Source organism: Nasonia vitripennis, chromosome 5 (assembly GCF_009193385.2).
Source record: "Nasonia vitripennis strain AsymCx chromosome 5, Nvit_psr_1.1, whole genome shotgun sequence".
Classification (NCBI taxonomy): domain Eukaryota; kingdom Metazoa; phylum Arthropoda; class Insecta; order Hymenoptera; family Pteromalidae; genus Nasonia; species Nasonia vitripennis.
Genome location: NC_045761.1, coordinates 8,923,713 through 8,947,897, shown reverse-complemented (window position 1 = coordinate 8,947,897; position 24,185 = coordinate 8,923,713). Strand labels below are relative to the sequence as shown.

The 24,185-nt window shown below is 42.8% G+C and overlaps 1 protein-coding gene across 22 annotated transcripts in view; it reads right to left on the bottom strand.

Annotated features, from left to right (window-relative positions):
- The window catches only part of LOC100679723, a 72,317-nt gene that overhangs the window by 32,261 nt on the left and 15,871 nt on the right, over nucleotides 1–24,185 (bottom strand). For 13 of the 22 annotated variants that reach the window (XM_008217450.4, XM_008217451.4, XM_016990020.3 and 10 more), the window contains exons 2-4: nucleotides 2,608–3,014; nucleotides 1,150–1,291; nucleotides 451–465 (exon numbers count right to left, since the gene is read on the bottom strand). In XM_008217450.4, coding sequence (XP_008215672.1) covers nucleotides 451–465; nucleotides 1,150–1,291; nucleotides 2,608–2,656 — 206 coding nt within the window. In that variant the 5' untranslated portion in view covers nucleotides 2,657–3,014. Of the gene's footprint in view, nucleotides 1–450; nucleotides 536–1,149; nucleotides 1,292–2,607; nucleotides 3,015–3,904; nucleotides 4,336–10,439; nucleotides 10,488–24,185 lie in introns of those variants that run through there. The other 9 variants (XM_031931731.2, XM_008217447.4, XM_016990019.3 and 6 more) reach the window with 5 other exon arrangements.

The following is a 24,185-nucleotide window of genomic DNA, read 5'->3' as shown; positions in this document are numbered from 1 at the left end:
ACCAGTGGTAAGAAAATATGTAGGTAATGTTATTATGGAATTCTTTTTATTCAAAATTTAGTGGACAAAAAACTGAAGGTAACTGCGAGTGTCAGATTAGAGTATGTACTATCGGTTTGCACTATAATCTAAACTATGAGACGTTCTTACAGTTACCTTCGGTTTAACAAACCAAAATTCATCGTCATCCACAAGAGTTAGTATAAAAAATTGAACGAAACAATCAAAATTATTATTATCACAGTGTAAAATGAAAATTACCAAATGTAACGAGAACCAAGACAAAAATGTATAAATATATAAGTAATGTAATCAATTCACTCGAAGAACGATTGAAAATCGTGCATTAACAAAAATCCCGGCTTTGTATATGTAATAACAAATGTTAATCAATTAATGCAAGTAATATGTAAAAAAACTTGTTTGTTCGAAGATAAAAGGACCATGTACCTGCTATTATGACTCCTTCTCGGCGCGCAAGAGAAGTGAAAAATCTTCGTTAATGTTGGAGCTTGATATTGACAGACTTGTTCGCCTTTGCATCGAATTTCTTAATAAAATGCATTAAATATCCCGGTGCACATAAGAAGCAAAAACGCAGCTGCCTAACACAGATAGAGGAAATAAGCAACAGCTGCGTCTTTCGTGCGATTAATCCCAGAAACAGTAAAATATACATAGAATAATATAAACTCGTCGTCGTTGCTTTTTCGCGCTTTTTTCGTGATACCACGTCTCACACCTATTCTATCGTTTTTTTATCTCATACTCGTGTGTGTTATACTTGAACAAAAGAAGAAAAAAGAATAGTAAGAGGATTCTCGTACACAGCTGTATAATGCTAGTATAGGACAGAGATCGAGAGTTATAATAGTATATATAGAAATCGAATTCAAAGAGAACGCATAAGCGAGACGACAGTTAGATATTATAACTAGAGGTCTTTCGTCGAATCATAAAATATAATCCAAACGTGGTCATTGACATACGAGATAAATCATATTCGGAGAAAGACCTCTGACGTCGTGTGCTCCGTACAGTACACGGCTTGAAATATCGATGCTTTGACTTTGAAAAAGTAGATATAATCATATGAGAATAATAAAATAAGATAACGTCAACGGATCCATCAACACGATAATAACGCACCTGGCATCCGTGGGTTTGTACGTGACATCGTACTTCTCCACCTGCTCGACCTGGCTAGTGCTCCAGGAGACGCGCACCGACGTCGGATTCAGGAACATGACAGTTATATTCTCGGGAACGCCGGGGATTCCTGTCGAAGAACCTGAAAATAGTCGGAGGGCTGAGCGACGCGCGTCAAACAGCCATCGACAGCTTATTCTGCAGTTTACAGCAGATCTACTCTGGTTATTTATAAGTTGCTCTAGTAGAGCTTTCAAGAGCTGGAGGAAAGTCGTCGGAGATGACACTTCCCCAGCTCGAGGAAGTGTCATCTCCGTTCGTTACCCGAACACGCAAAATTACATCCCGAAGCTCGAAAAGCTCCCACGCACGCGAGGCGTTAAAATTTACAACGCTTCATTTCAATATACTCAAGCGCAAAGGCTGGAAAAATCCCCTCCGGCTTCTTATGAAAATGACTCCCCGGAGCTTGCACCGCCTCGTAATTTGCCGGAGTTCATGAATTGCAAATTTAAGTTCAAATCGCGAGCTTTTCTCCGAACGAGTCATCCCCACTCAGGCTTCTTTCCACCACCGTCGGCTTTCCATTTTCGACCCTGTCAAGGTAGAGACTCACGGAGCGAGTTAAAATTGCATCGGAAACTTTTGTTCTTGTATACAGCGCGCGCGGCGTCGGCCAAAGCTTGCAATGCTAAAGCATTTAGCCCGAGCGCGCGGAAGAGAAAGAGCTTGCAGGTAACGCTAATAGCTTTCGTACTTTACTTTTTCGGTTTGTTGCTAACACGGGTTGATTGCTCCGCATTTAAAGTTTCCGGCACGTTAAAATTCTAATAGCGGGGCTGCATCAGCGTTGCGGGAAAACTGATGTGCATCGTGCGAGGATTAGCATTTTTAAAGAGGTTACTAATTTTCACCCTCGATTCGTCGCTTTTTCGCGTCGTTAGGTCGGCTCTTTTTCGCGAGGATAAACAAGTTTTTAGGCGTGTTAGTTATATTATTCTTAGAAGGCTTTCCCGCGCTATTGAAACAATCTGCTGTTATTCCTGTAGTCGGTGATTTTTAAACTTGGAAAAGTAAATAGACACGCCGTCTGCGAAAACATGCTCGCGAGTAACGAACTTCAAGCCTGAAATCTTCATGCCTCGCGCGAACTTAATTGCATCAATAATTTACTCGCGGCGCGCGGGACGATCCGTTTTATCGTTCAGCACACGCTCCAGAAACGTTACACACCGCCGTTACAAGATAGCAATCCCGGGGATTTATAACAAACAAGATTTCCTACTTCAGTTGTTATACCGCCCGGTTATAGAGCGATGGAGTACGTGCGCGTGGCCGCAACGCGAGCTGCAGCCTTGATTTTTCGAGATTCGAGAGAGTAAGCTTATAGTTATCAATTCAAAAATTCAAACCCCTATACGATTATACTATGATGAATAAAAATAGAAAGCAACGTACCCACGAGGCTAGCTCCTTGGAGGATGAGTATAGTGGCCCAAAGGACCATGCCGCCAGGTCGGCGGACCGGAAGTGGACCGCGTCTCCTTCGCCACACTCTGGTGCTGTCGCGGCCCTTATCCTCTCTGACGACTGACAGCTGCAGTAGCCGTCAGTGCCGCGGCGGCGGCGGCCTTCGCCAGACCGCGTGCACGACGTCCCCGTGGCTCAGCAGCAGCATCCGGCTGTCTTCTCCCTCTCCATACCACACGTCCGAACGTCTCTCGATACGCGCGCAGTTCTCTGCGGCAAGCTTCTCTCGAGATGACGCTCGGCCTCCAAGGTCGCGAGACTCAGACTCTCATCCTACCGATGCAGCAGCAGTCGAGGTGGCTGCAGCCATTCCTTGTACTCCGCCGCTCGAGTCTCTGGAAAGATAAAGCGCTACGTTAGACAACACACTTCGAGCGCTTTTATTTTCTTCGCCTTTTTTATGCGAGACTCGCCGCGTCTCTTATCTTTATAAATAGAGGTCGAGAGAGGGACTTTCAGCCGGCGCTGTTTTTATTGGGAATCGACGCGCGCCATGTGGGGATTATCCATGCGCGCGCTATTTTTTCGGAGGGAGAGAGCTTTATCCGCGCTGGAGTTTTGTATAATGATACGTCTTTCGCGCACGCGACCTTAATCGCGGAATTATAGGTGGACGCAATTGTTGCACATGCACACGCGTGCACGTAACGTTCGGGAGAGTGCAGAATGGCGAGAGGAATTCGCAAACGCGCAATCATGTCTGATAATATCGTTAAATTGAGCTTGTATTATGGATAGGCTGGCGGCTTTCGAAATTTACGCCACGTGTGTGTGCATTCGTGTCGATCCAATTAGATTACTTGTTGCAAGCGCGAGAAACGACATCGGGACATGATATACGTGATATCGGCTGTGGAAGACGTAAATTGGACGATTGAGAAAATTAGCGCCGATTATCTGGATTGCAATTCGCGGTTGTACTTTTGAGTGGGAACTTTAGCGGTTATTCTACTTTAAGGTGCTTTCGAGATGATTAATTTTTAAATTATAGAAGCTCATTCGAAGTGGATGTATTCATAGGACGTGACTGTTGCAATAATCGATAAGAAAATCAGTTACGAGATCTTGCTTTGCAATTAAAAATAAATTCACCAAATGGGTCACAAAGTTATAAACGTTCAATCCAAGCCAACCTTCGCACGCTGCACGCACCTATCAATTTTTCAATCGCGAACGAGCACAAGCAATTCTCCCTCAGCCCACACAGCGTTTCCAAAAAACTCACCGATCGAACATGTACCTCGTCAAAATCCCAGCCGTTGAAGAAAAAAAAAACGAAAAATGAAACAATATCGTGCAGGACACGTCAAAGAGTGCGGCAATCACCAGCCGAATACCGCAAGCCACAGTAGCACTGACTATAAGCCAACAACAGTTCACTCAACCTCCTCCGCGCGAAGAAAAAAAGTCACGTCCATACACACACACACACGTATATCTATATAGACACACAATCCAACGGAAATAGTTGCGACTGCGGCACGCGCGCGCACAGGTGCACACTTTTGCAAAATATAACAGTAGTCGCAGCGTAGAGAGAGAGAGAGAGAGAGGGACACAGTCTATATACGTATGTGTGCGCGACTGCAGCTGCGCGCCGACTATCCGGCACAGGCCAACGAAAATACTGGCGAACCTCGAGCAGAGCTTTCGTGCGCAACAAATGAAACCGCCGCTGACCGGCTTTTATATAGACGACGCGCCGCAAATCCCGTAGCCGCAGAGAGGAAAAGCGCGACGACGACGGCTGTGCGCTCTCGTGTGTCTGTGCGTGTATGCGAAGTAGCTGAAAATGAGCGTATGCGCCGAGCGGAAGGGAAATGCAGGCGGGTATGTGCTTTATAGCGCGACAGCGGTATATACTGGTGGAGAGTGAGAAAAGGGGCGGAGAGGAGTTTACGAGGCGTGTGTGTACGTGTGTGGTCAAGGTGAGGAAAACAGAAAATTTCATTATTTTTCTTCTCCCGCGGTTTATGGTTTTGACTTTTTTATTAGCTCGCGGTGAGCTGTGTTGCCTTGGACGTTGTGGGAAAGATAGTGCTCTGTTTTGCTGTGGGTTTTGTATCATCGTTTTGGGTGAAAACAGTAGTAGAAAAATTCAGTTTTAAACTCATGAATATTCAGAAAGAAGCGTAGACGACCTCGGTTTGATAAACAAGAATTATAGGGCGAGCTTTCGGGCTAACAAATTTAAAAACGAGGAGCTTGCGGCTCTTCTTGGGTTGAAATTCGTTTATCAAGGCACGCGATCCCGGAATAAACAATTTCTTTCCGCCCTATACCGGAATTATTTCAAAAGCCTATAAATAACGGTGAATAAAAAATCCCCCCGACATAATAAAAAATCGAACCGGAAGACAATAGGCCAATAAAGAACGCCCGCGTGTGTATAAGAGGAGAGCGTAAAAAAACCGCAAGCTTATATACGACGGCAAGTGTGAAGAAAAAACGACGAGCGGACGTTGAAGAAAAAAGTTTTAGGGTCATCTGCGAACGGCCCGAGGTTTACCCCGTCATAAACAAATTTCCCGCGAGTCCCGATAGCTTCCGGCTTTTTCGAAGCCAGAGGTGCTGTATTTTATTATATCGAGTCTATAGATATACAGCATCGAGGCGAAGGACGGTTCGTGGACTTGAAAGAGAGGAGGCACGAGACGGCCCTCGCGGGAGTTGCCACCGCGCGCAGGGAGCCAGCCGATGCGCGCTTTTGCTGTTATTCACGAAAATAGAATGCTAATTTGCGCGGCCTAAATGCTATCTTCCGCTCTTAAACCACAGAGAACTGCGCAGTATACCGCAGCGCGCGTACCGCCTTTCTATTATCTTCCTGCATAATACGCTTTTACGAGAGCGCTCGAGTATTATATCTATGAATATATCTCGGCCAGGGAATGTTTACCGATTTGCTCTTTCTCGATGAGATGGCTGATCAGTGGAGCATAGATATTGCCGATTGTGCGGAACGCTGCACCTTCGATATTCTATTCTGATTGTGAGATGTGTTTATTAGTGCAAATCCAGAAAAAAACCGAACACTTTTGGGGGATCTGAGTGAACGAAATTGAAATTTGAGGGCACACCTCCCAGACCAACCTTTTTGGCTTCCTTAGGCCACCCAGAACCCGGAAAACCTTGGGTTCCCGCGATTTCGAAATACTTATTTTTTTCCGGGCAGTTTAAATTCTCTTATGCGGGAATTTAGCATGGGAAAAATAAACAAAAATTAGCCATGGTTCAACTTTATCCACTCAATGTCTGAAGGTGCAATCCAAAAGTATGTATTACTAGGATCGAAGTATTAGAAGAGAGCTTTAACTTGAGGGCTGGTGGGTTAAAAATGGTTGCCTGGGTAAAAAGTTGTCTAAGCTTGAAAATAGCGAAAAATCATAAAAAGTTGGATTTTTTACGAAAATCAGCGATTTTACCTAGTCTCAAAATCCTTATAACTTTTGATCCCAGCGGTCAATTTTAACCACTCGGCCCTCAAATTAAAGCTCTTTTCTTCTAATTTCGCAATATGAATAATTTCGCAAATGATAGTGAATTTGGAAAAGCTAAACCAAAAAAACGTGACGCTGCGGCAGCTACAGCAGGAGTGGCCTAAGCAAGTCCAAGAAGACTTGTGGAATACGTGGCATGACACTGCTATATTATATATATATATATATATATATATATATATATATATATATATATATATATATATATATATATATATATATATCTTCTGCGCTCAAATAATGATGAGGGAGATTGAAAAGTGGCAATGCGCCACCTAGCGTCGCTGATTGAGACGAGCGAAACGTCAACTGATGAACGAGAAAAATTTAAAGCCTTCGTTATCAATTTATTCTATTTTCGAAAAACTCGCGGACTTTTTCAACCTTCGAAACTTTAAAAGAATGTCACGCCAACTCTGGACTTAAAAAAAGTACACACTGTCCTTATTAGTTAATTCTCGAGAAGTAACGAGCAATTATGCAGATGCGCTACGAGATTTCCTCCTCAACCGATATAAATATTTAGCTAACAAGCTAAGCCGCTGAGTAAAACCAAGAGCGGCTAATCCTCGGATTATATAAGAAACGACGAAAAAAATGCTCAATTTCACGCCACAAAGGAATAATCGTAATCCGAATATATACACAACACACTCACGGAGAGAAGGAGCCACGCGCATATATTTAGCAAATGTGTCTCGTTTCCCGAGCGCCCAAAGAAAATGCAGCTTTAAGCTCATTCGCCCGAAGGGTGATGCGAGGCCGCGAAAAAGTGCTTTACTTAAGTCGAGAATTGTCTTGGCCTACTTCGAGATAAGTGCGCGCGGCTTTCTTCTTTGTCTTTCGACCCCAATTATTGCGCCACTGGTCTCTCGCGCGGCGTCATCCGTGAGAAAGCGGCGGCCGCCACAACTTGCATCCTTTGCTGCGAGACTGGTTATATTTGTTTGAAAAAACGCAGCGGTTGAAAGAACAGCGTATCGAAAATGTGCCACTTTTACAATACAATCGTGCGCGTAGTTGTCGCTTCTGGTCACACTTGCAGCATAACGTTAGATAACGTTCAACCAAACGATCCATTCAAAGTTTTCACTTTTCTTATAAAAAACTGAAATCCAAGCTCAAGGCGACGTTCGGGGTCGGAAACTTTTCGCGATGGTAAGCTGCGTACATCGTCGGCGTAACGTAATACCGTTCCAGTGAATGAAAAACTCGTTCTTCACGGGCACATTTCTCTAATGGAAGAAGGGGAGAGAGAAAGTCTTATCCAGCAAAAATCGCCGTAATACTCTTCACTTTATCGGTGATAAAAATATTTTCTACCTCCGTTCCGAGAGACGTGACGCTAAAAACTCGATCACGTCTTCGGCACGTCGGCTTGGCAAAAAGATGCCGTACCTAGTCGCTCATTTCCCTGGGCGTAGAGAGGAGAGCTTCGAAGGGGAGGGAAGTTTCTTTCGCGCGCCCGCGATTCAAAAGTATACGAGGTACATATCGCCTCATCCAATTTAATCCCTGTCGAAGCGTCTCTCGATATTCCACTTTTGCTTACCGTATGAAACTCGACTGTATTCAAAAAGGGATATCAAGTTTTATCGCGAAATTCCGTCGTATAGTCGATCGACTTAAAGCTTCAGTCCTTTATCTTCCTTTGCTACTTCTGTCAACTTTTTTCAATTTTTTTTCCTCGCGATTACCGCCAGCTTTTATACCGCCAGGTTAAGGTAATATTCCGTCGTTTTTTTTCTTCTGAATTATGCGCAGGAAACTCGAAGCTCGTCGAAAGTTTAATAGGTGCTTGTCGAAATTTAAAAACCAAAGCCTGCTTGGTACTCCTAAAAGATTTTAAATTTGCAGTCTTTGTGAGAGGAGTTTTAGAAAAAGAATTCAATATTCTCTTTGTCTTTGGCGCGAGTAATCTATGCAGTCTATCGGATGTCTATGAGGGAAGAAAAGAGCTTTGTTCCATGGGAACGATAAAGGTAATTGGAAAAGTGAGTTGTCTTCTGGGGATAAAGGTGAATATGTAGCTAAGCACCGTACCATTCTTTTCCGTTTACAAGAAAAATTTGCTCTTTTGAAACAGTTGGAATATTTAAATCCTCGGCTCTTCCGCGAGAAAATAGAATTTTGAAAACGAATAATCAAGCTAACATAGGTGCATTTTTTTATGCTCTTATTTTAACTTCATGTTCAAATCAATTACGGCAATGTGAGGAGCATATTATTAGCGAAAAAAGGCTCTTGGTAGCATTGATCTTGTCCCCATCTTTATTTATAGTATGCCAATATCAACATCGGCCTTGACATCGGCATTGATTTTTAAGGGTACTTGACTTTAAGGGTCCCCAATATAGTGCCGAAACAATTGATAGCCTAATTCCGGACAGCTAATACGTCCCTAAAATTACTTTCTCCCCCTATTTTTGTGAATAAATACTCTATCACATTCGAAATAAGACTCTCGCGAGTATAAGTAATCAGATTCAGCTATTATAATTTAAAAAACTCGTATGAACTTTAAAAGCTTTCATAAAAGTTCACGCATCCGAGGACAAAGATTTAAAAAGTCAAAATGTTTCCCCAACTTCTTATTTTCGCGTGTTCCGACTCTCGGCTAGCTTCTATGCGGCGCACATAAAAATACCCATTATAATGCGGATAAAATTTAGTATTTCATGTCGTCCTCGTACACAGAGTAGATGTACACACAACACCACCACGTAAAAATACACTCGCCTCTGCGTTATTAACCCGACACGAAAGGATAAAGCTCAACTTTCAGTTAAAAACTTGATACCACTCGGCGAAGAAAAAAATCCGCCGCACATAACGCTCGAGATTGCGGGGCTGAAATTAAATGGAAATTCCACGTCAGCCGAAAATTGAACTGGCACACGTATACGCGTTGAAATAATTAAAGCGAATATCGCTAACTTCGAGCAGGGACACCATAATTCCGGACATAAACGATCTTCCCAGACAGCTAGGTATGGATATCTATATACGTCACAGACTATCAATCCGGCGCTAAAGCAATCTTGCCGGTGACAAGAGCCGCATTGTCCTCGCGTCAAACCGCATCCCGAAAACATACTCTTGGGGGATGCGTATGTGCGCGCATACACACACAGACACATTGAGCGTGCTCCGCGAGCTAAATTGGATTCCGCAGTAGCTGTAGAGGCTGAACTTGGCGATAGCAACACACAGAAGCTCGAGATAAGAGCATCCGGCTATTTTACTACCCCAGCGCGAAGCTTCGTTTTGCGCGAGGCGACTGTAAATTAGCCTCCAGCAGTCGGACGCTTGAGTAGTCTGTCTGCGCGATCGTATACCATACACATACCTACAACGCGACGGATTAATGCCAGAGGCTGATGCAATGTGCGCGCGCGCGCGCGCGGACGAACAATGCAGCAGCCGCAAATTTTGTGCGCCCGCGGACAAATGGCTGCGGAATATAATGCCTGACTCTCCTTCCTCTGCAGGCGCGCGCGCGCGTGCGGTGATATGGCCTCGGGACTCGAACGCGCGTGTGCGTGTGCTTCTTGCTCGTTAATGCGCGCCAGTTCGAGGAAACTATATATATGCGAGAGAGAGAGAGAGAGAGAGAGAGAGAGAGAGAGAGAGAGAGAGAGAGAGAGAGTGTGTATGTATAAGCGCCTGCCCAGGAGTTTGCGGTCTACCTGCGCAGAGACTCAAAGCTCGCGCGCGCAAGCCCTAATACGCGCCCCGTTGCTAATTCCGTTATATCGGTTACCGAGATGCCTCCGCTTGTTATGGCATAATGAAGCCCAGGATGTGTGCAAGCAGTTGGTGGGATTTTCTTTTCTCATATGTACAATAGTTGAATTATTGATCTCGATGTGAAGGGGTATGCTTGAAAAATTAAAACGTCGACTATAGCTGAAGTTTAACGGCTGCGTCGTAAACATGCGAGTTTAATGGTATAGCTGCGTATGTTTGTAATGCAGATTTTATAGTTGAACTGTCAAGGATTTTGGTGAAATATTGTATAGTATAACGTGATTTCACTGGAAAAGGTGTATTATATCGGGGCTTTTAGTGTCGAATAGTGTATATAGTGCCGGGTATGGTCAGCTACGTAATTTACTTGTTCCAGTTCATGATCGAAAGTTACGAGCAAAGCTCGATAGGCGTCGTATAGTAAAACCGAATTTTATGGATAAAATATGGCTTCGTTCCGTGTATAAAATAAAAATGATAGGCATAGGAAACAATGAATTTCGAACTCACGTGCGCTGATGCGGTATATACTGTGCAGTTTGTACGCGGCACACTTACCTGAAACAGAAAAAAAGAATTTTGCCTGTCAACAAATAATAGATATTTTCGATGAAAGTGCAAAATCACGGAATCAGCATCACTGATACCATCGTATCGTCTATTCAATTGAAATATCAAGCAATTTGCGTAACCACAAAAAGCGACAATTCACACCAGTAAATATACTCGGCTGTTTGCGTATAGTTAAGGCTGACAGCTTATCAGAGAGCAGTGCGTTCCGATTAAGCGTCACTATGGGAACGAACGTAACAAAGCGATAACGAATCACTTTTTCTGACAATCGACGAAACCAGTCATCCGTGCGCTCCTATTATATCCATACAACGTCCTTTCCCGCGATTTCCATTTGATGCCGCATATGAGTCAACATTGTGCGAATTGCATATCAACAGTTTGCGATAACAAGCCAACGCTTGCCAAGTTTTGCAATGCAGTGTTTAATTGAAATTGGCAGGTCTGTTGGAACGAATGTTACGTATTATTCGGATCGATATTTTATAAAAGTTATATAGATTTTATTACTTATTATACCACATCATGATGGTGCTATTATTTAATTATTGATCGACCGTAATATAGCTTGTAAATTAATAGAAGAGAGAGTTAGCGGTATTAACGCTGGCTTTCCATTTATGAACACATTGCATCACACTGCCTAATGAAGTACATCCATTTTGAGTGCACATAATCCTTAACGCCCTAAATACTGTGCGAAATTGATTATTTCCAGTAATTCAAATTGAAACTACTATTTTAAATTGATTATTCAATTAAATTATTATATTATACCCTACGTATAGTCAAGAAGGCATAGTGTGGAAATATATTGATGACGCTATACTAACCGCATGGTTAACCTCTTTCAAAGATACTTCGCAGTAGACCAATGAAGGACACCTGTGAAAATAAACCGAGTAAAACACTAAATGGCTTTCCCCGGACTCGATACCAAAAATATCTCGCAAATATAGATCTCGAAAAATACCAAAGATATCAAGTTCTTGTTCGCTCTCTCCATTAAAAAAAAAAAAAACGAGAATGCTTTTTCGTTAAATCAAAACAATAAAAAAATGGATAAATCAACGCTGATAAATAATTTCATTTATACTCTTATAAAGTATACACCTCATTTGCAATGCAATTAAAAAGAAAGGTATATCGCGCACACACAGCGCGAGGCCTAATTATTTTAATCGATCCCTGGAAATTGTATAAAAATAGAAAATGTATGTCGCTCCTACCTCCATACTTTTTATTAGCAGGCATTATCTGCTTATCTGCTTCAGGGGAACTGCCATTCGATTTGGCATAGTGACCGTTAAACATGTAGCACGCGTTATACATAACAGCGAGCTCTCCGTTCTTTGACGTCACGTTAAAATTAGCGATATCGTGACGTAGCTCTCGTGTGTGTGGAAGGCTCGCTTGGAAAAAAGCGTATTCGTTTCCGTTCGCCTGGGCTGTGTATAGTCAGCCAGGCGACACACACATGTGTGCGGGTATGTGTACATGTCTGTAGTCCAGAATTGATGTAGCATCATTGTTTCTCAATCGATACGAAAGCTCGTCGCGACACTGGACGTTGTCATCGTCGACGACGCCAACGAAATGTATATACCTTTCCGTCTCACCCTACATTATACAGCCCGGCGCCTTCCATTGGTCGCGCTCGATTTTTCTCGTTTCGTTAAGCTTTCACGAGAGCTTCTACTATAGCGGAGTGTGACTGGGCCTCGATAAGCCATGTATTCATGTGCGCCTCTTGTCTCCTTCGGCTATTGATACGTCTCTGCTATATTTGAGCGATTTTAATTTCTTCTCTTTTCCGATGTTATTTGGGTACAATATGCTGTACTTTTTTCATCGAGCTTGTACCCGATAGTGAAATAAGAGGGAATAAATGCACGTTTTCGGAGCTTTTCCCTCGTCTGCTATCTGGTATTATTCCCTAAGTATTTATATACATACATTCTTTCGAGCTGGATAATCTTGTGGGCATATATACACAGTGTTTCTAAGAAGAGAAATTGGGAATTTGACCATGTGCTAAAATTAGCTTGAACTTAAACGATTGATTTAACGTCGATGGTGTATTTTTCCATCGGATAAGCGCGGAATACTCTAATTGGATTTCCTGCGAAGCTTTTGATAGAAGCCATTTAAAATAAATACAGAGACTGCAGATTAACCTTCGCTGCGATGCGTGATCCAATATACGAGAAAACGATTATAAAATGTGTTTTTTGTATAACAGCGAATGTAAATGTAATATATAGTAAAGTATTTTTTTTATCGGCAGATCAATACTGATACATGCCTTTTCATTTTGCCTACACAGTACAAATTTTGAATGTATATACCTGTGTGAACAATTTATCGTGTTTGCTGAAAGAAAGAAAATCAATAGCAGTGGAGAATACGCGTTTTTCAATGTCAATTCCGTTTGTTTCATGGAGTTCTTATTCGTGCGACTTATCATCACTCTATCGGCACAAAATTCTAAACGATGCCAAAATTAACGATCAAAACATTAGGATCACTGAAATATATCACATATTAAATAGACTCGATTGACAACACCGATAACGCATTATTTACTACAATAATATTCGCACAAATTTCGGCATCATAAACGACAAAATCAACTCTAACGATATTTACGCAACGGAATAAATGCATTCAGCGAGCGATAATCCAAGCAAGTGAGAAAAAGGCACATACACACACACCAGCCACAAATCTCCACTCGTCGCTTGTTACTCGAGGAGGATAAAGCTCTCCCGGCGCGTGCCGAGCTTTGCGCACAAACACGTACTTACCAGCAAACATCGAAGACATACACACAGACAGCGAGCAACGTGCAAAATTAATAAGAGTGTACGGGAAGAGCAGCCGATCGATATCCCACTGGCTGTCGCCTTGAAACCGAAATTGAATACGACTGTGTGCTTGCGGAGCCGATGTATAGAGGCAGGGACGCGCAACTCGCTTAAGGATGGATGCGAGAAAGAAGATAAAAGAGAGATGGAGTGGGAGAGAGAGAGAGAGAGAGAGAGAGAGAGAGAGAGAGAGAGAGAGATCGCTTATATAGGAAGCTGGTGGTAGTTGCGGGTCGATCATGTTATCGAGCATAACTGAAGTTAATTGGATATTCGAGGAGAGTACGCTATAATGGACGAAAGCTTTTGTGTCTGCGTTTGCACTTCAGGGAAAGCTTTGTGGTGTAGTCGAGTTGTGTTTTCTTATAGTCTCTTTTTTAAACTTCTTTTGACGCGTCTTCCTTTGTAATTCAATGTTAATTCGATGCTGAATAAATTCTGCAGGTGAGACAAAGCGTCAATAGACGATTTACTTGTTCTCCTCGTTATTCCGACGTGTGTTGACGTATGTTGAATTGTTATGATTTTGTCGATACATTTTGCTTTTAAATCATTGACGTTGCATAGGTGCGAACCACCTATGTTTTTGCAATAGAACTTCTTGCTCCTTGTAATTCGAGCGCGTAAAATTTAAACGACTTTATGAAACTTGTAGAACGCAATTTACCTTGCCCTCTCTATTCTTACAGCCGAAATCTTCTTGGTTCCCTAAAACTTTCTCATTGTGTGCCTTTGCTCGAAATGAACTTTTGACAAGAAACTCTAAGCCCACAGAAGCAACAATAGACAACATGAGAAAATAACTGTGTTGTAGATATCTGCTTCAGATACGATTATTTGATTGAAAAATCTCTCTATAACAGTCACCATCCTGAAGAGATTTTTTCGAAAGATTACACCCATCATGATCATAAAAAGTAGAGACACATCCAATTTCACACTACGGCAGCATAAAAAATTCGTGAAACTTTTATGATTATTGGCCCGCGCGGATTTCGGCTTGCGCGCAACACACGCGATATCAAATATACGAAGAAACACAAATCGACTAAAAAAGTCGCTTTCGCCGAATAGGTTTTTTTATATTATCCGCGGAAAACACAAGCTTCGCTGCGCTACGCAGCATATGGGGCCTACGCTTTACGGCCGAATCCATAGGGGGAAACGCGTAAAAATTTTATGCCAATCGATTTCCTGAATTTCAAATTTCACCGCCAACAACTTCGAAAGAAAAAACTTCCACGCGTGTATGCTTATTGCTGCCTATACGCGATTTTTAATTTAATTTCCAGCTTGCGGCCGGGGATCCCTTGCGATTCGAGCCACGTATCGTCTACGTCCGATATTGAATTTATATATGTATATAACCTATTACGAGAATCAAATATAATAATACTGATGAAAAAACAAAGACACACGAAGGATTTCCGAGTTTGCAATCCCGGCGCATATTGTGCGCGATTAAAGCAGCGAAATTTCCCAGACAAATACCTCTCTCAAGGGACGAGCCGCAGAGAAAAACTGCCGAGGAGCAACAACAGCGCGCAGCGTCGCGTTCTTATATAAGAATTCCACGGAGCCACTTTATCGCTCGGCAACAGCTGCGACTGATCCCTGCACACCACCGCGAAATAAGTGTCGGATAGCATCGTCTCCCCCTTCCACCGACGCGTAGCCTGCCTTGCCTGCCTTCCTTCCTTCCTGTCACACAGGAACTTTGCTCTATTCTCCAGCAAGCTCGGAAGCTCACTCGCTCGAGCTTTTCCGGCGTTCCGCGTTGCTTGCCGCGCTTCGAGGGAGAGGATATAGGATCGATAGAGCGAACGAGACTACTAGATTGATGTATCGATAACGAGAGGAAGATGGAAAAGGGGATGAAACCCTGGTGTACATCGCCGCGAGTGCGCAGAGTGTGTATATACAGCGACGGAATAACATCGCCTATTAGACTTCCTGTTTCGCTTCGCTTCTCGCGCGCGCATTGGCATCTCAACTTGTGCATTACTATACACTTCGCAAAGTTCGTATACGTTCGAGTGTATACCTGGCGCATATACACGCGCTTATAAGCAACGCGAGCTTATTTTAAGAGACTATGTAGGTTAATGCAGAAGCGTCGTTAATACGAGCGAGAGAGAGAGAGAGAGAGAGTAACGTTGTCTATAGATACGTTCGCGCGGGACACGAGTCTCGTCTAGCAACGAAAACGGGTCGACTATATGAAGTAGCAAACGAAATTGCAGCCGACACACTGTACTCTATGGACGAAAATCGACCGGCGCTATTACCTATAAATGAAGTCTCCGCTCGTCGGGCTTCCTCTACATCATACACTTTTCGCGCGCCGCGCTTGCGAAGCTTTTTTACCTGCGGTGGCTGTCAGCGCCACGATGAAACGGATGCACGTATAGAAAATTGTGAATAATGGGCCGAAAGAGGGAGAAGCGCGCGAAAGCACTGATGGTCGAATAGCCGCGCGTTTTCTGCCAAGACGGCACTGGCACGGATGCAACATATATAGGTATATACGATCGGTCTTTTTTCGCATCTGTTATACATGTGCGCCGGTCTTTCGCTGACGGATATATTACCCGATTTTAATAAGGATTTACGACGCTGCCGCTGCGGAATAGAATTACGCTTTACTCGCTGTGTTCGTTGTAGGCGGCTTTTGAAAGATTTTTGCAGAGGTTCGAAAAAACTCAGTGATAAGGGAAAAGATCAATATTAACGAAAGAATAGCGAGGTTCGACCAACGGATCAGTTATACCTCTACTCCGAACTTGCAAATAAGGCTCATTAGCGCAAAAGAGCTTTTACCGTCGTTCGAGAAAAAAGCCGATAAGAGCTATTGACTCCAGATCGAAATATAGGCAACTGAAAAAAATTCCTTTTGATTTTTTTTATCCAAAATTGACCTATATTCTTGAAGCGATAATCGATACTCAAAGCACGAATTTTCATGTCGCATAACCGCAATCGATACATAACTATGCAGACTCCTACAGAAACGATAAAAAAAACTGACGCCGAGAATTTAATTTTCCAGAAAAATACACACGCTCGTCTCACAAATCAAACGTAGCAAAACAACACGGCGTATATCTACCTCAAGTGCGTTAATAACCGTAATATCTCTCATGCGCCATTCGACTCGAATGAGCTTGCACTCGTCGTAAAAGAATCTCCATCGTAAATTGCATCATAAGAGCTCTGAAGTCGAGTACGTAACGGAAATGAGCTTTTTATCTTCACGAGTGAAGAAATAAAGACGAATAGCCCGCTCATGACACAAAAGGGCTGATCACCACGGAGCTAAAATCTACAAACTCCTCGAAAAAGCTCTCCCCGCGATATCTCGGCGGAGGAATAAAGCTCGAGGTAATACAGCACATCCGCTAATGCGTACACGGCTTGCTTTGCGGTCTATACATATATTAAGCGAGAAGTGAGTGGTTTGCCTTTTTCTCCTCTCGAGAGTAGAGGGTGGAAATTGTAAAAGTTACGACATCGCGCATCAGTGCAGCAGCAGCAGCAGCAGCCGTTCAGGCAAGATTGCCTGCAGAGAGTTTGCAGGGCCGTCGACGTTCTCTAGCTCTATCTCTGGCGTACTGAAGCTGTTGCATCTCGCCGACGCTATGAAGAGTGTGTGTAAGTAATGCGCTGCCGGCTTTCGCTTCGATATTACGTCTGCTCGCAGTCGGATAATGCGCACTTTACTTTCGATCGAAAATGAAGCGAGAGAAGAGAGAGGGTTGCCACTATTTGGCGTCGATTTTATATTGCTCCTCTTTTGGGTCCACTTCGCCGTCGTTCACAAAGCGAACATTTCGATATCATGGTGATCGAGCCGTGTAATTCGCAATATGTAAATTCGTTTAATGAAAAATGATCGAACGCGCGAGTTCCTGTAAACGGATAATCGAGCTCGGAGCGAGCTGATTTGCTGCTTGCGACAAGTAATTTCCCGTGACGCATACGTGTACAACGTCGCATGATCATGAATATTGCGCAGCTTCGTTGTTCGGTTCGATTGCGATATTACTATTACACAATCGATGGATTTTATCGTCACGCGACTGGGAAAGACTTTACGTTTGCAGTATTACTTCGCGTTGATTCTATTTCTGCAGCGTTTATTTTTTTCCTTTAGATTGATACAGTTGATATAGGAAAATTCAATTTACTGATTAGTATCTATAGACATTGTGCAACGTATTTTCTTTAAAATGGAAGAAGAAAATAAGAAAATAAAGCACGAAGAATACAGAAAGAGCATTTCTGTCGAAAGAACTGAGAAGGGGGTAGCTTTCAAGCTCTAAAAAAAAAATGAAATGTTTTACAAAAGAAAGTAAACCATTCGCTTCATTTGCGAACGAGGTCTATGGACGCGTAGTAATAGGTAAACGGTGCGCGGAGGAATCGCATCCCATTAAAACTCGGACAATTTCTTAATTTATCTCGTCGTCGGATCTCCATTGTGAAAGCTTTCCTTTTATAAATTCTAATTAGTTTTTAATGCTTGCCTTTCCGATCAAAGTGGCCTCGATAGTTTGATGGACAGATGGCAATCGGATTGAAGAGGAAAAAAAATCGCGCGTTCGCGAATCGCATTAACGGATTGTCACATTAGCTTCCATATAATGAACATGACAGGGACGTATGGACGTTTAATTGAGGCTGGATATATTTTTAGAGCGTCGAAGGAGAAGAGAACTTCCAGAGTTATTTCCCACCGGGCTACTGAAGAAACTCGTGCCGTAATTCTGCAAGCACAATAAGAGGACCTCTGTGGCTACACTCGATCATGCGTCTACATTATGCACATAGGGCAGAAGAAACAAATTGGTCACAATTCTAGTCAAGTTTTAGTAATATTGTGAAATTTCCTTTTCCTCAACACGAACATAACTACTCTACTGCTGCAGTGACTTAAAAATAAGCGAAATCACCTCGTAGCATCGAGCGATCCCGGAAATTCGAGCTTGCATTTCATCCTTCTACTAAAAATGTTAACATTCCATTAAAAATCCCTCTCTCTCTCTCTCTCTCTCTCTCTCTCTCTCTCTCTCTCTCTCTCTCTCTCTCTCTCTCTCTCTCTCTCTCTCTCTCTCTCTCTCTCTCTCTCTCTCTCTCTCTCTCTCTCTCTCTCTCTCTCTCTCTCTCTCTCTCTCTCTCTCTCTCTCTCTCTCTCTCTCTCTCTCTCTCTCTCTCTGGATGAAAAATGAATTCAATTCCGGGAAACACTCGGAGCCCGGGCAGCAGCAGCAAACGCGACGGATAAAAACCAAACATCCGTCCGCAACAGTAGCAGTAGCAGCAGAATTAACGAAGCTCTCGCTCTCGTGAATAAGCCGAGCCCGACAAAAAAAAATCATAACAAACAGGAACTGCACACAGCATCAAAAAGCCGTTTGCAGTGCTCTCGGCAGTCGGAAGAAGAAGCTCTCGCTTCGGTGCGGCAACTGTAGATACGCTTGTTGAAGATTAGCCGTATACATCCACAAACACACACACGTGGAGGGAAGAGAGTCGGGCTTGAATAATTGAGCGCAAGCCTAATTCCTGCTGCTGCTGCTGCTGCGCGAAATGAAGAGGCGGCCGAATTTCACACGAGCGCTCGACTCTTGCATGCGCTAGGGCGCAATGGAATTAATTAATTTCGGCCCAGGCCGGAACAATTAGTATGCGATATAATGCATAACTAACGAAGGGAGAATCCAATTTGATAAGGTCGCAGCGTATAAGCTCCGCGCGGTTTGGGTTGTAAAGACACGGCTCGGTCCTGCGCGCAAGTGTCGCGTTGCATCCTCGATGGACACCTGCTGCTGCTTATCAAAGGCTTCATTTTACTCTATTCAACGAGCTCTGTATGTACCTGTAGTGTGAGGTTCAATTTCGCATGCTGTGCTGCTTTCGAGTATCTTTGCATGTATTCGAACATGATAATTATTATTGTGTATATAGGGAGTGCTTGTGGTGACGTACAGTGTGCGATGATTATTTTGGATCCAATTATATTTGCTGAAGCCCTCAAAGCTGTCAATTAAAATTGTGCTCCGTGCCAGTTTCGGTGTTTATTGTAATGTAGGTCGTGTGTGTGTGGATTATTTCGGTAGTAAATTTGTTTATCAGGACGTGTCGTGAACTTTAATAAATCATGTAACGTGCATCACAATAGTATTAGTGTCAATCACCTTTTTTTAAATAAATTTGACAAAAGTAAGAAACATTTCAAGAATAAAGCGCGCTAAAGATCGTAAATCCCGCTGTCAAGTCGAGTTAAATTAAAAGAATCGGACGTAATTCGATTTTCACAATTTTCGGAAGGATAAAACCGACGTCGTCCCTCGAACTGTCGCATCGCCCGTCGTCCTTCCTGCGTTCGCTCCTCTTTCCATCCCGTGTGATCTAATTACGTCGTGCTCCAGCCTGATTCAATTCTAACCTCATGCTTAAGACCCGAGAAAAGACGCGATGCTCCGAGGGATCCTCCGCGAATTTTCTCTCTGAAAGCCCGAGGGAAAATTAAATACATGAAAACGAGACGAAAACAAATCCTCGAGGGTTTGATATGTCCTTCAAAACAATTTTTAATCAATCCATAAAACCGTAATAATCTAAATTTAATTTGAACAACATTGTTTTGCTTTCGATCTCAGCTGGAAAAAGACTTTTAGAATCGTTGATTCACATTGATTGTAGGTTCTTTTACTGTATAATCATCCAAAAAGTAAAACACGTACAGCATGGGAAGGCCGATTAGATTGTATCCGTCACGCGAGCTTTTCAGTTCGTGCATCTCGTGGTATTAAGGCTAATTTTCAATGTCAATGTGATTTTGGACGTATGCGCGTAGGTCGTCAGTGGCTATCTTGTGTCGTCCTTCGTTCGATCGTCATTGGGTCGATTTTACGAGGAGTCGCAAACATCGTTGGCCGCCCCGGTTTGTCTTTGTTTGGCTCCGACACTAACGCGCATACACACGCTAAATAGATGATGTACTTTTTTGGATATTTGTTCATCGCGTTAAGTGCTCGAGAATATTTACAACTGATCTAACGGATTCACACTTTGCGATTAAATTTCTTTCGTTTATTTATTGCGAGTATTATAAGTCGTTAGCTACGAGAATAACTGAAAAATCCAATGTACATTAGCTTGTGTATACGTACATACAAGCCCTCTCGCTCGCCTTAAGTAAATTCGAAGCGCTATGCTTAAATTAGATTAATTAAAAACTTCAAACTATGCGCCATCAATTCCCTCTGCAACGTTGCTGTCTCGATCACGATGGAAATTAGGTCTTAATGAAATTGGGAGCCCCAGTTAGGCCCAGCGTCACAACAACGATATTTATGAAGCACTTATACACCGAGAGTTGCCTATTTCATTCCATCCAACTTTCTCGTACACCCTTGTATACGTTATAAATGCACTTATGATTACACGCATGAACCTTTCCCACTTAATTCTCTCACAAAGGTATTTTCCATTAGGAGGGAAAATTGCGTGGAGAATGTGAATACACATCTAGTGCGTATTATGAGAGATGAGAAAAAGCAAATTAACTCTTAGCACGAGTTTTGTAAACAAAGATGTTGCATTAACATAACAAAATCTGCTTCAGCAGCAAGTCATATTGCATCGGACGACCTCGCGATCCTCCATAGCGTCGCACCCGTCATTGTGTGTGTGTACAATGTACACGCAAGTACAGAGAGCCAAATGCGAGGCCCGATGACACGCAATGCAAAGGGCGTGATTGGCAAGTAGGCCGCGATGCTACGACTAGATTGTGCGGCCGGCTAACTAAAATGTCGTATGCATGAGCGGATGGAATGATTTAAGGCTCGCGCCTGATCGTCGCGATCGATTTTACGCTCTGCTGTATGCCGTACATGTGTGCATGGCCACGAGGTCTGCGTAGGTATGGATACGCTAAAACGTCTGCGACTGGTAATTAATATCGTTTCTTCGCGTTTTAAGTTTCGGATTAACTGAGAGATACTCCCCCAGTGACTGGAATATTGATTTTGGAGTCGTCAAACGGTTTTTATCAGAAATATCGGATGCTACGTTCCAATCGATTTTCGTTCTTTGCTCGTGGATTATCTTCTGGGAGGCTCGCTTTTACTCTTACTGAAAGCATCGTTCTAATGAGATTGAATGATTTTAAGCTCATACTTCAGTCGACTCGATTTTTCAAATCCGATCGCGAGGCTTCGCTTTATTTTAAAATGAACATCAACATCGTAAATAATAGCGCCGGCAAATCGCTGTAATTACAACTGTGATACATTGCGAATCAATATCGCTGGCAAGATAATTACCGGCCTCCAAAAAAATATATGAATACCTAAATCTTCATCGGCATTGGTAAACACGCGCGGAACGTCGCACACTATGCGCCCATTAAACTCGAATTCAATCCGTCGATTTCCCACGTGTAAGCAGCGAATAAACTCGAACCAGAACCCGAAACTAAAAATGCTGGCAAACAACGAGTATTTTCATATTTTTATTCAAAACCATCCATCAACCCAGAAGCTCGTTGCATTTCAATCAACTCTCGCACATCTTCATCATAACGAGTAAAAGTGTCGGTCTATTCGGTAATATCCTCCATCTCCCAACAACAGAGTGATGCGATTCTCGGTCAATTTGTCCAGAGCTGCAACTACGGCACGTCATGCATAACTCGAATAGCACTGCCGCAGTCCACGCTAACAACAGCAACAACAACAAGCGGAATTTCGCATAGCTCTTCAGTCGCGCATCGCTGAATTTAATTAACTGCGACGTAATGGATTGGGCGCGCGAATGCATATACAGCACATCGCATAGCTACATCCGAAAAAGAGCTGACGAGGTTTTGCGCTGCAGATTTTAGCTCTCCTCAGATATAGGCGTTGTAAGCTCTCTTTCCCTTCTTTTATCTGCCTATCTCGCTTTATCTCTTTCGCGCGCGCGCGTTCTCTTTCAACGCGGGACTTCATCTATCCCCCTACCCCTGCTCCTCTCTGTCGTACGGTCTCATCGCTCTGTGCTGCATCCGCGAGACTTCCCCGCGTCAGCCATTGTTCTCTTTACTCGCTTCTTCCACCTATAATTTTCCTCTATACTTTTTTTCGTTCATTTTCGATGGATGAGCCAGTCTACCTGGATCTCGCTGTTCCTACATCTTGTTTTTCTTCCTCTTTATCAATCACGATATTCCAGCGAGTGTACCTCGCACAGGGCAAAAGCTTTGAGCTTTATTTTACGTTTTGATCGGGAATTTGGTTATTAATATTTCAGTATGCGGTATCCCTATACTGGTGGAGTATCTGTAATGCATGTATCATAATGCAATAATTGTCATTCATATTTTAAAAGTTCACTCGTTTCAGTCCGCTTCGGTAAATTATTAGTGAAGATATTCTAAGTAATTAAATCATAACCGAACGAATCGCACTTCAATTAACAACTCGTACATTTTTACATCCAATTAGTCTAATTGGCGATAAAATTCGAATCCTCGCAATTATATTCACAAAAGTGGGTCGTTCGAAAAACAAATCCTCTGCTTGAAATTTAAATTTCAATTACACCTACTGCAAAAGCTCGCATACCCATACAGCTTTCCATGAACACCCGAAGATAACTACATACAGTCATACCACGTCGCAGCAGTGCAGTAATACCACGACACTTACAACAAAGGCTGGCTGCTTAATTGTCTGGTTGTGCCGAAAGAGCGCAAGTGAGGAAAGAGGGCGAAAGCCAGCGGAAAGCTATGCTAATGAGTAGCATCGCCGCCGGTCTCATATGTGCGAGCCGGATAAAAAAAGAAACCGAAGGGGGTTAAGGCATACGGGCCGAGAGCTTGGCTGAAGAGAATCCTTCGCTGACTTGTGTGCGTTTTTGTAGGTAAGCGCTGAGGGCGACGCGAGGAAGCTAGAAAATTTTCACCTCTAATTGCGACAATTCAAGCTTCAATCTCTTTTGTTACGTCCCTCGGCTCTCTTTTTGGGCACGTTTTGCAGCGAGGGATCGTTAATTTTTAATTGGTTTTCTGCTGCTGATTGTTTGTTATGTGACGAACTGTTACGTGAAACGTTTGCTCAAAAATTGGCCATGAATGTTTGTATGAAATTAAATTGGCGAAACATAAAATGTAAACTTTATACAAATTAATATAGACTTAGACAGTTATAGCACGAGTAGCCCAACTAGGACCTACAAGGCAGTTTTGGCATAAGTGGCTCCCATCTCTATATAAACATTCTGCAAGCAGATTGTGATGAGGGAAATAAGAAAGCGCCTATGCGCCACCTATCGCCGGTGACTAAAAATAGCTGGATTTTTCCTGCAAGCTTGCCTTGAATGAATCATGTCATATGTGCCTTCGCAAAAAAGCACAACAATAGCGTTAACGCATGCAAATAATTTTGCCAATTTGCATGACCCGATGTGACAATAAGGAAAATTGATTCGTACGAGGAATGAAAAGCACGAAACGAATAAAAATTACAGAGCCGTTAACAATTCGCTTTTCTCTTGCGCAGTTACACATATGGAATATGCGCGCATTCGACGCCCGTATAACTGAAAAGAGAAACAAAAGCCGACAAGGACAAACGAAAATTACGCACAGGTTTGAATTTTTCAAAGGTACGAAAATAAAAGAATTTTTAAATGACGAAAAAAAAAATTACCATAAGGTTATGCCCAATACTCAGTAAAACACGTACATTCGAATAATCCTGATAAATTGAATTCTATTAGCTCAAGGTCAATCCATCCATAGCTGTAACCTACCGCATCGCATAGA